This window comes from Aquarana catesbeiana, linkage group LG06 (genome assembly GCF_042186555.1).
Source record: "Aquarana catesbeiana isolate 2022-GZ linkage group LG06, ASM4218655v1, whole genome shotgun sequence".
Taxonomy (NCBI): domain Eukaryota; kingdom Metazoa; phylum Chordata; class Amphibia; order Anura; family Ranidae; genus Aquarana; species Aquarana catesbeiana.
The window spans coordinates 384,993,029-385,005,459 of NC_133329.1; the positions used below are offsets into that span (position 1 = coordinate 384,993,029).

A 12,431-nucleotide genomic window follows, 5' to 3' on the forward strand; every position below is an offset into this window, starting at 1 on the left:
AAAACTCACATTTTTTAGGGTCACATCACCAAAACCCTACATTGGCACAGTTGGTAGCAGAAATGCATTCTATAGGCACAGTTCACAATGCAGGATCGCGTGCGATATCATGCGTTTTTTCTGCATTACACAAAAACAATCTGCCTTCTGCAGGTGTCATTCATTTTTTAATAGCACCCCAAGAATCTAGCAAACGTGGGTGCGTTCGCTGCCACAAAACGCATGGTACCGTAGCACCGTGTGGTTTGGAGCGGCGCAATTTTAAAAATCGTGATTGCACCTTTTTTTTTTTTTGCACGTTTTAAATTCATAGGGCATCCTATTGGAATTAATGGGCTGCACTGAACACAATGCACAGGAATGCACAAAGACGCATGCACGCTGGGATGCACCGCATGGTGTGAGCGAGCCCTTAAAGTGGAACTAGATCTAACTTTTACAAAACTTTGGGGCAGCTCTTTGTTTTAGAAGAGACACAGCATAACACACCTTTACCTGCCTGCTCACAGTCCTCTACTGAATGTACACTGAGCTGTACACGTGCCTCCAATGTGCACGCATGAGATCACATCATTCCCCATCGCCCAATCAAGAGGCCCACAAACCAAGCGCCTGGAAGTAGCAAGTGATGTGACCGCCATATACCTGGAAGGCGGAGGGGAGTATTTTCAGGAGTTTACTTCCACTTTTATGCAAAGATAAGGTTTTCATATTTAGACATGCCTGTAATTTTTAGATCTTGTTGGGCACAGCTGGAAATAACTGTCACTTATAAATCTCTTTAGAATTTACTCTCACTTTTAGATCTCTTTAAAAATAACTGTCACTTTTAGATCCCTGGAAATAACTGTCACTTTTAGATCTTAAGATCTCTTTAGAAAAAACTGTCGCTTAGATCTCTGTACAAATAACTGTCTCTTTTAGATCTCTGAAAATGACCGTCACTTTTGGATCTCTGTACAAATAACTGTCACTTTTAGATCTGTGGAAACAACTGTCGCTTTTAGATCTCTTTAGAAATGACTAGGGTTGCACCTTACTGATAACGAGTACTTGTAGTCCGGCAATTGCTCCTGATGCCTAATCCAATACCTTTGAATGAAGAGGCGGCCGCGTTTGCTCCCGGAAGTCAGTGGGCGGAGAGGGCGGAGTGGAGAGCGAGTCCTGGCAGCAGCGGAAGGTAAGCTGACCGGGGCAGGGGTGTGGGTCCCAGCCGCATGTGCCATCAGAATCGGTGACCCGGGCCATCACATTTGTTAACGGAAGTGACGGTCTGTGTCTCCATCAGAGGGTAAACGATGCCCATCTTGATTCACCCCGCACTAGGCCACAGTAAGCCTGCAGTCACAAGGCAGTAGTGGACATCTTGTTACACCCAGCCCATATAATTCACTAACTATATGGGCTGGGTGTAACAAGATGTCCGCTGCTGCCTTCTGACTGTAGGCTTTCTGCGGTTGAGTGCAGGGTGAATCAAGATGGGCGTCGCAGCACTTGTATACTCGAGTTGCAAAATCCTCCACTCCTCCGCTGAACTGTAATTGTCACTCATCATTTAATTATCATGCCAGCAATTGCCAATGCAATCAGTGCTGCATTTCAGTGCCACTGCCTGCCCATCAGTTCCACCCATCAGTGTCCATAAGTGCCACCCTGTCAGTGCCCATCAGTGCTACTGTCACATGACATTAAAAAAGTATCGGTAATCGGTATTGGCAATTCCTAAAAAAAAGTATCAGTACTTGTACTCAGTCTGAAAAAAGTCTGAAAAAAGTGGTATAAGTGCAACCCTAGAAATGACTGTCACTTTTAGATTTCTGGAAATAACTGTCACTTTTAGATCTCTGGAAATAACTGTCACTTTTAGATCTCCTTAAAAATAAGTCGCATTAAGATCTCTTTAGAAAAAAATGACTCTTTAGATCTCTGTACAAATAACTGTCTTTTTTAGATCTGTGGCAATAACTGTCACTTTTAGATCTCTGAAAATAACTGTCTCTTTTGGATCTGTGGAAACAACTGTTGCTTTTAGATTTCTTTAGAAATGATTGTCACGTTTAAGTCTCTGGAAATAACTGTTACTTTTAGATCTCTAGAAATATCTGTCAATTTTAGAGCTCTGGATATAACTGTCACTTTTAGATCTCCGTAAAAATAACTGTTGCATTACGATCTCTTTAGAAAAAACTGCCGCTTTTAGATCTCTGTACAAATAACTGTCTCTTTTAGATCTGTGGAAATAACTGTCACTTTTAGATCTCTGAAAATAACTGTCACTTTTAGATCTCTGTACAAATGACTATCACTTTTAGATCTCTGGAAATAACTGTCACTTTTAGATCTCCTTAAAAATAGCTGTTGCATTACGATCTCTTTAGAAAAAACTGCCGCTTTTAGATCCCTGTACCAATAACTGTCTCTTTTGGATCTGTGGAAACAACTGTCGTTTTTAGACTTCTTTAGAAATGACTGTCACATTTAAGTGTCTGGAAATAACTGTTACTTTTAGATCTATAGAAATATCTGTCACTTTTAGATCTCTGGATATAACTGTCACTTTTAGATCTCCTTAAAAATAACTGTTGCATTAAGATCTCTTTAGAAAAAACTGACACTCTTAGATCTCTGTACAAATAACTGTCACTTTTAGATCTCTGAAAATAACTGACATATTTAGATCTCTGTACAAATGACTATCACTTTTAGATGTTTGCAAATAACTGTCACTTTTAGATCCCTTTAGAAATGACTGTCACGTTCTCTATAAATAACTGTTACTTTTAGATCGCTGTAGAAATATATTGTCCCTCATAGATCTCTAGAAATAACTGTCAGATTCTGTGTCACTTGATGGCTGTGATAGCCTCTGATTGGCTATTACAACAATCAGTCACTCCTGCCCTCTTGTTTTCTTTCTCCTCGCAGTGAAAAGAAAAGTCTGTGTAAAAAAATAAATGTAATAATAATAATAATAGTAAATAAAATAAAATAAAAAAATACAAAACAATACCAAGATCAAGGTTTGATCTAGGTCAAGGTCAGGGTCAAAGGTCAGGGTCAGTATTTTTTTTTAACAGTTTTTTTTTAATTAGGATCAGTGTTAATGTGTTTTAGTTAGGATAAAAAAAAAGCAAAATGGGCACTATTATTTCTGGGCTGCACTAAGGGTACAAACAACAACTAACATACACATATTTGGTATCGCTGTGATCGTCAGGAGCAGGAGAATTTGTTTTGGGTTGTTTTTTGGTGGAAGGTTATAGTAGTTCCAGGAAATCTACAGCTAAATTTAAAAAACAAAAGTTTTTTTTTACTATTTTGGGCCAGTTTTCCTTTGATAATAATAATAATAAAAAAAAATCTGGAGATATTCATTACCCTTTACCACCAAATGAAAGCCTAATTTCTTCTTAAAAAACAAGGTATAATCCACCAGGATGCACAAAGTAGTTGTGGTGATATGTCCGGTTTTACTAACGATGCACAAAGTAGTTGTGGTGATATGTCCGGTTTTACTAACACATGTCAAAGTTGCAAAATTGTGCTTAGACATTTTGATGTGTTTCACCTTTAGGCGCAAAAGGGGTAATTAGAAAATGTCTCTGTGTTTCCATATGCAGTGAATCACTTTATGTATGCATTATAATTCCAGTTCTATACTGAAGCACTAATTAGGATCCGAGTCTCTGGAACGCCATAAGCCGGCTGTCATGATGCGCATAAAACAATGTCACAAAGAGATACTATTTCTGTTACATTTTTATCTTCCTAATTTTTCCAATTAGACAAAATTTAATGAAGTGCCATAGTGGGGTGACAGAGCGGAGGAGAGGATCTCTGTAATGTGCCTCTCTACAGACGACAGCGTCACATATCATCCGCACAGCTGTACGTAACCTTCCCCTCCCCCTCTTCTCTGCGTATTAAGAAGACACAAACTCCATTGATGAAATTAATTCAATCATCACGGACAGGATTTTGCAATGTCAGCTGAGTGGCGATTTTCTGCTGTGGACTGATCTAAAGATCCATTTTTTTCTGAGGCTGCCGACAAAGCCGGCGCGGCGTTCTGCTAAAGGTCGCCATAAAGAATGTCAGTCTGATTACACTGCGAGCATGTTTAACAAAGACAGCGTAAATCATTAACGTCTCTGTTACTGTAAATATTTACTTTTTTCCATGTGTGTGATCGCCTTTGTGTGTTTTATAAATCATAGTCTCTAACATTTTCATGTACGTCTTTTATCTGAAGTACCTGGTTGATCCTGCCAGTCACCTTTTTCTGTGTTCTAAACTGACCAGACAAAGCACAGAAGCTGATCTGTGCCATCCTGGTCAGTTTTCGCCCTTTGGCTGGCCATTCGGAGATAAAGAACACTGTGCAGACACACAGCATGCCTGTGTAGGGCAACTTGTTCAGCCACCACCCCCTGACCAATCAAAGCCTGCCTCTGGCACACACCCCCTCCCAATCACAGGCTGCCTCTTGGACACACCCCCTACTCAAGCACAGGCTACATCTTGCCTCGGGCTGAACAGACTATGGAATACAGGCACCCCATGTGTTTGCACAGTGTCCTGTTAAACCCACCCCTCTTCCCCCCCCCCCCGCTATCAGGAAGGAGAGATGCACGGTCACATGACAGAACTTTTTAACCGCTTACAGACCGAAAGATTTGCCTGCTTAATGACCAGGCCATTTTTTTGTGATACGGCACTGCGTCAATTTAACTGACAATTGCGCGGTCGTGCGATGCTGTGTACCCAAACAAAAGTGATGTCCTTTTTTTACCCACAAATAGAGCTTTCTTTTGGAGGTATTTGATCAGCTCTGCAGTTTTTATTTTTTGTGCTATAAGCAAAAAAAGAGCGACAATTTTGAAAAAAAAAAATGTATTTTACTTTCTGCTATAAAACATATCCAATTAAAAAAAATGAAAAAATCTAATTTCTTTATAAATGTATTCATACATATAATATGATACGTGTATAATATTATAATACATAGAATATGTTTTCTGCTACATATTTTTGGTAAAACAAAATTCCAATCAGTGTATATTGGTTGGTTTACACAAACGTTATAGTGTTTATAAAATATGGGATATATTTATGGAATTTTTCTTTCTTTCTTTTTGTACTACTAATGGTCCGCAGAACTTTTCATGGGGGGGGGCATAATTTTACATCACCCATGCTCCGCCCGTTTTTGACAATGTCATGAAGGGGAGGGGCTTAGTCATTATCACATAAAGCGCAGGCATGTGCCCATCAATTGCAGCCTCATTGTGCCCATCAAATGTGGCCTGTACAGTATGGAGGGTGTAATATATATAGCTGTGTGTATAGCTGTATACAGGACAGATGATGTATATCTGCAGTCAGTGATGATGGAGGAAGGTCTCTATATACAGGAAGGAAGGTGGGTATATACTCCTCCCCCCTTGCCCCTACCTGCGGACACCCATGGTCAGGGTTGTCTACTTTGCAAATACAGCCGGCCTAAGAATGCCCACTCCTACAGACTAAAACCCACCCGTGAAGGTATCTTCATGTTTGCATGGCTCCTCCCAAGAGCCAGCCCACTGCTTGTATCAGAGCTTTTGAGATGAGTACTGAGTCCGGGTGCTGTGATGCGTTCAGGAGGCTATGTACAGCCCCCTGCCAGCCACTCCCACCAGCCACAATCTGCCTGCATTGCATAGAGAAGCACAGAGAACCGGCGGAGATGACATCAATGGCTCTAAAATAAGACAAGCAATGAAAACGGAAAGGGTATATTTTAAAATGGGGGGGGGGGGGGCAAGTTAAGTTGCATATTCTTGGTGTTGTAGTCACCACTCCTCTTCGGCTCTAGGTGGGGACATCGTTGGCTGTAACAGAAGTAGACATGTTTTCTCCGGCACCGTTAGATGTACTTACCACTTCTGGGAGGACCCGGATGGAAAGGTCATGAATGGCTTTTATCACAATACAGAGCGATGAGAACAGGAAGATGACCCCCAGGATCACACAGGCCCTGCAGGAGAAGAGACAAGGTCAGCCGCAGACCGGACACACCAACTGTATTCACAGTTGTGCTCATTAGTTTACATACCCTGGCAGAATTTATGATTTCTTGGCCATTTTTCAGAGAATATGAATGATAACACAAAAACTTTTCTTTCACTCATGGTTAGTGTTTGGCTGAAGCCATTTATTATCAATCAACTGTGTTTACTATTTTTATATGATAATGACAACAGAAACTACCCAAATGACCCTGATCAAAAGTTTACATACCCTGGAATGTTTGGCCTTGGTACAGACACAGAAGGTGGCACACACAGGTTAAAATGGCAATTAAAGGTTCATTTTGCACATTTGTGGATTTTTAAATCACAACTAGTGTCTGTGTATAAATAGTCAATGAGTTTGTTAGCACTCACTTGGAAGCACTGAGCAGGCTAGACACTGAGCCATGAGGAGGTAAAAAAAGAACAGTCAAAAGACCTGCGTAACAAGGTAATGAAACGTTACAAAGCTGGAAAAAGATACAAAAAGATATCCAACACCTTTAAAGGATCACTAAAGATAATTTTTTTTTTTTTTTAAATAACAAACATGTTATACTTACCTCCACTGTGTAGCTCGTTTTGCACAGAGTGGCCCCGAACCTGGTCTTCTGGGGTCCCTCGGCGGCTGTCTCGGCTCCCTCCCCCCCCGCAAGGACTCAACACTTTCATGCGAGCTCCCTCGCATGGTGTTGAGTGCTTGCGGGCGCGCTCCCATGATACAGCTGGCGGCCATAGCCGCTCACTGTATCACTCGGCCCCGCCCCCTCGGCGCGCCGCGTCATTGGATGTGATTGACAGCAGCGCAAGCCAATGGCTGCTCTGCTTTCAATCCATCCACTGTAACCAATCAACGGCCAGGCTAAACGGCGAAGAGGATGTTGGGGGCGAGCGCAGGACTTTCGAAGGGTCACATAAGTAAAACGGGGGGGCTGGGGGGGCCGGTATTGTCAGATGTTTTTACCTTTACAACCCCTTTAATATGCCAGTCAGTACTGTTTAATCACTTATTAAGAAGTGGGAAATTTGGGGCTCTTTTGATACCAAGCCAAGGTCAGGTAGACCAAGAAAGATTGTAATTTTCTGTAAAATGCAATATGCCAACCTGGAGGTGCTCTGTACACAAATGGTGTATAGAAACCCCCCTGTAAATGTAATTTCCTGCTTGTGTGATTGGCTCGCTGATTTTCCCAGAAGTCTGCACTAGGATGCAAGTCAGATTTTGGGCATCCCCTGCAACACAAAAAGGAATTTTTGGTGAGATATTCCAAAAGGGAAGTCAAGGGGATACAGACCCTGCCACTTTTCTCAGAGCCCTGCAAGTGCAGCAGCTGATTGATAATTATGACATCACTCCCATACGCATTCTCTTTGCACATGGAAACAGACAAACAGTGATTTCTTCAGAATAACAAAGGTAGGAATCTGCAACAAAGTTTGCTAAAATCCCTGCAATGTACAGAGATCACCCAGAGAGGAATGTTTTGGTTTTTTTTAACCAAAATTGCAGCTACTCTTTAACCGCTTATTGGCCGCCCTACGTACATTTACTGCGGCAGGGTGGCTGCTGTGTGCCAGATCATGTAACTAGTACGTGATCTGACACTTCCGGGCCTGGGGGCGCACGCTCACTACTCCAGCAACCTCGCTCCCGATGTGATTGGACACAGCGGGAGCCAATCAGCGGGTCCTGCGGTCTCGATGTCCGCCGGGACCCGCCGATCATTTGGAAAAGTAGCAGAATGGCGGTCTGCCTATGTAAACAAGGCAGACCATCATTCTGTCAGTAGGGAAGGCAAAGATCCTGTGTTTCTGCAAAGCAGGAACACGAATCTCTGTCTTCCCACAGTACAAACACCTCCCCCACAGTAACCAAGCACATTTTAGACCTATAGTTAACCCTTTGATTGCCCCTGATGTTAACCCTTTCCCTAGCCAGTGTCATTAGTTCAGTGACAGTGCATATTTTTAGCACTGTATTGGTGTCACTGGTTCCCAAAAAAGTGTCACTTAGTGTCCTATTTGTTCGCTGCATTGTCACAGTCCCGCTATAAGTCGCTGATCGCCGCCATAACTAGTAAAAAAAATTAATAAATAAAACATGAAATATTTCCCATAATTTGTAAACACTATAACTTTTGCGCAAACCAATCAATATACGCTTATTGGGATTTTTTTTACCAAAAATATGTAGCAAAATACATATTGGCCTAAATTTGTGAAGAAATTAGATTTTTTACATTTTTTTTTTTATTGAATATGTTTTATAGCAGAAAGTAAGAAATATTGTTTTGGTTTTTTTTTCAAAATTGTAGGTCTTTTTTTGTTTATAGCGCAAAAAATAAAAAACGCAGAGGTTATCAAATACCACCAAAAGAAAGCTCTATTTGTGGGGAAAAAAAGGACATCAATTTTGTTTGGGTACAGCGTCGCACGACCGCGCAATTGTCAGTTAAAGTAACGCAGCGCCGTATCACAAAGAATGGCCTGGCCAGGAAGAGGGATAAACCTTCCGGAGCTGAAGTGGTTAAGTAACAAGGAGAAAGGAAACAGGGAAATATTTTGGCAGCAAAAAGGACACTTTGGTGAAATTTTGCCATTTTTGTGCAAAGGAAGGGAGCCAATGGGGAAGAGGGAATTAAAGCTGAACCCCGTGCAGACATAAAAGACACAAAACAATCCAGCTCTGTAATTAATAATACATCATTAAATGTAACAATGGAAGCTCCAGAACTGGACTTGATATCAGCCTCTTGCAATCTACTGTACATTCTGCCCAGATAGGGGGAGGGAGAAGCAGCAAAAGGAGACAGCCAGGTGTGCATCAGTGCAAAGGAGCCATGCTGATAGGAGGAGAGAGCAGAGCGACAGAGCTCAACAGTCTGCTTCTTCTCCTTTCAAAGTCCAGTCAGAGGGGGTGGGGAAGGGACCTGTAAATGAAAGTAAAACTGCAGCAAAGAAAGATCAGGTCTCCTCTCCTGCTAGACTGGGTTGTACTGTGGAGCAGAGCTGTATAAATCTCAGGACTGGATGGATAGCAATACAACTCTTTAGATACCTAAAACAGCCCTCATACAGGTATGTAATCTGTGTTATCTGTCCAAAGACATGCTGATAGGTTAAATAGCGGTTGGCCCACGTATGTCTATGAATGAATGTTAGATAGGGACCTTAGATTTAATTCTCCTTGAGGGCAAGGGACTGATGTGTGTGTATATATAATGTATATGTAGCGCTGCAAAAATTGACAATGCTATATAAGTACCTGTAATAAAATAAAAATTAACAATAATAATAAATATTTAACTGTATACTTGGAGTTTGGCTTTGAAGTGTTTTTGATGGTTTTTAGGTGTACAAAGGGCTTTAAATGGCTCCTGAGGGTTTTTGAAGCTCCTTTCATCTATCTTGGACCTGTTCTTGTGCTATAAAAGGCTCTTCATTAGCCTCATTATTTTTATGTCATGTTCACAGAAGTAGAAACACAGGCCGTGGAAAAAAAAAATAGTCAAATTAAAAATGAAAGAGATAGTACACAAATAATAATCAAAAACACACAAAATAGGTAAAAAACAAACACAAATACAAAGATCGCTGATGGAAATGAATTGAGCCACCCTAAATACACTCCAAAAAAAACCCCAAAAAACCACATGCTCCGAATAAAGAAAAAATAGATTGCTTAGTTTTAAAACAAAAGTTGCCTGAGCAGCTCAATAAGTGAAATAGAGAGTTTCCACTTCTACAAAATTTTAAAATCCTTCCGCTCACCCCTACAAAGTAAGATGCTCTTAACTGGTTAGTATCAAGTTGCAAAAACCAATTACATAATAATAATTATAATAACGGTAATACACAAAACAAAAACAAAAAAGGATGCATTTTATTACAAGTGTGTTTTATGTGTAATGTCCCATATTCACGAAATGTGAAAAAATAAAAAATAAAAGAATATTATACAGAGTTATTCCAGGCAGTGAAAGCGTTTAGTGAACCACTGACGCTTCCCAGTAAGTGTACCAGCTGTGCTGAAGTCAGAAAGTTTGCACCGCATGCCTTAAGGGCACTTTCACACTGGGCAGCACCAGGAGTCGGTGGTAAAGCGCTGCTATTTTTAGCGGGGCTTTACCGTCGTTTATGCGGTGCTTTCCGGTCGCTAGCGGGGCGATTTTAACCCCTGCTAACGGCCGAAAAAGGGTTAAAAGCGCCCTCAATTGATTTCAATTGCTTACAATGGGCAGGGGTGCTTTAGGAGCGGTGTATACACTGGAGTGAAAGGAGAGGCGCTTTACAGGTGCTTTGCAGGCGCTTTGCAGGCGCTCTTTTTAGCGTTATAGCGCCTGTAAAGCGCCTCAGTGTGAAAGGGGTCTTAAAAGATACTAAACATGCACTGTTTCATTTACATTGTCCCTTCTACAGCGGAACCTTGGATTACGAGCATAATCCGTTCCAGGAGAATGCTTGTAATCCAAAGCACTCGCATATCAAAGCGAGTTTCCCCATAGAAGTCAATGGAAACTTAGATAATTTGTTCTGCATTGACTTCTATTGTATGCAATACCGCATGTGGCCAGAGGAGGGGGGGCCAGAAAGCCTCGGAAATACTCGGGGACAGCTCGGCTGAACTCGGAAACCCTCGGAAAGGCTCAGAAACCATCGGGAATGGAGTATTTCCAAGAGTTTCCGAGTATTTCCGAGTGAATCCGAGTATTTCCGAACGAGTGTCACCGGCGCCCCCGCACCTCTGGCCAAATGCGGTACTGCACACCCCATTGGCTTGAATCCTGCTCATTTTGCGAGACAACACTCACAAACTGAGTCAGGATTTTAAAAAAAAAAAGTCGCTCGTCTTTCAAAACGCTCGTTAACCACGTTACTCGTAAACAAAGGTTTCACTGTATTTCTGTATGTGGATGATGGCACCGTAATTATTTTAATAAAAAAAAAAATCTAAGTACTTTTTTCCTAATTGATATACTGTACAGCTGTCACATGACCCAGATCTTTCCCAGCCTGTCTGCAGGAAAACATAAGCAGGAGGAGCTCCTAGTCCTCTGCTCTATTCAAAATAAATAAAAAAAAAAAAACAACCTTTGGGATACAGAGTAGAAATAAATAAATAATATGAAAAAAAAGTTTTAAATTGTCATACAAATATATATTTGAAATCAAATCTTTATTATTTTGTGGAAATAATATGGTGTGGGTGTCACGCCCCTCCAGCCTGTGTCTTAGAATAAGAAGAAGGAGGTGAAGCCTCCATTAATCTACATGTAATATCCCGCCCCCCTTGTGTTTAGCTGGTTAGTGGGCATGGAGGAGGAGGGAGGGAGTGGGCTGTCATTTACCACCTGTTATGATTCTATAGTCCCATGGGCTGCTCAGATGTGATAGGGAGGAAATGCTCAGCATAGAAACTCACTGAAAACGGAGCATGTGCAGAGTTGCCACCACAGCTGCAAAATCCCCTAGCTGAATTGGGGAATTGAACAGAAGGTGGAGATAGAGAGCAGCAGGATCAACCAGGTATTCTGCAGAATGCAGAAAATGAATCTCATAGTAACTGAACAGCGTCTAATACACCATTTACTGATAGTTTTTCATTATGTGGTTTTAGTGTCACTTTAAAGCATTAATAAAACCAAAAGCAAAAATGTATCATAGTGATGGTTCAATAACGCTCATGGCCTGTACACGCGATCCGAAAATCGGATGAAAAATACCACTTTCGAATCGATCGTACGATAATCGGATCATTAGTACAGAGCTTTCGAGAGCCAATCACGACAGTTCATCCGATATTATCCAATCGGACAAACACTAAATTTTCTCTCATATGATACCAGTTCGTATGATTTTAGTTTAATCAGTACAGTTGTCATCCGAAAATACAATAGAAATACGCTACAACACATGACAAATGACCGATTGTTTTATTCTGTCGTACGAGAATTTTCGGCACTTTAGTAACTTCTCCATTTTCGAAAAGAAAAACCAGACGATCTGTCGTCCGATTTTCGGATCATGTGTACGGGCCATTAGATGTGATGGCTGCATTCATTTTCTTTTTTAGGCGTTCTTTTTCTTTTATTTTCACCTGGTGATCTGGCCAGTAAGGCCCCTGGTTCCCACGGGCTGATTTGCTGATTTGCTTTGTGCCCCGTGCAGGGCCGTCTTTTACTGGCACAGGGATGAACAGGTTCTGCGTGCATCCCTGTGCCAGCCTTCCATTTTAGTCTATTGGCTGCAATTCTTTGTTTTTCAAATTTTCATATTAGAAAAAGGTTTTCAATGCATATTTTTGATAGAAAATGACAAGATTTGTGATTTTATTTTGTACAGTTGGGGACATGCTGCATAATATAATCCATTTAACAT

General features: G+C 41.2%; 1 protein-coding gene across 1 annotated transcript in view; it reads right to left on the minus strand.

The window, feature by feature from the left end:
• TMEM163 (transmembrane protein 163) overlaps positions 1-12,431 on the minus strand; it is a 236,442-nt gene that overhangs the window by 35,527 nt on the left and 188,484 nt on the right. Inside the window, exon 5 of the mRNA XM_073634280.1 lies at positions 5,923-6,019. Coding sequence (XP_073490381.1) covers positions 5,923-6,019 — 97 coding nt within the window. The remainder of the gene's footprint in view (positions 1-5,922; positions 6,020-12,431) is intronic.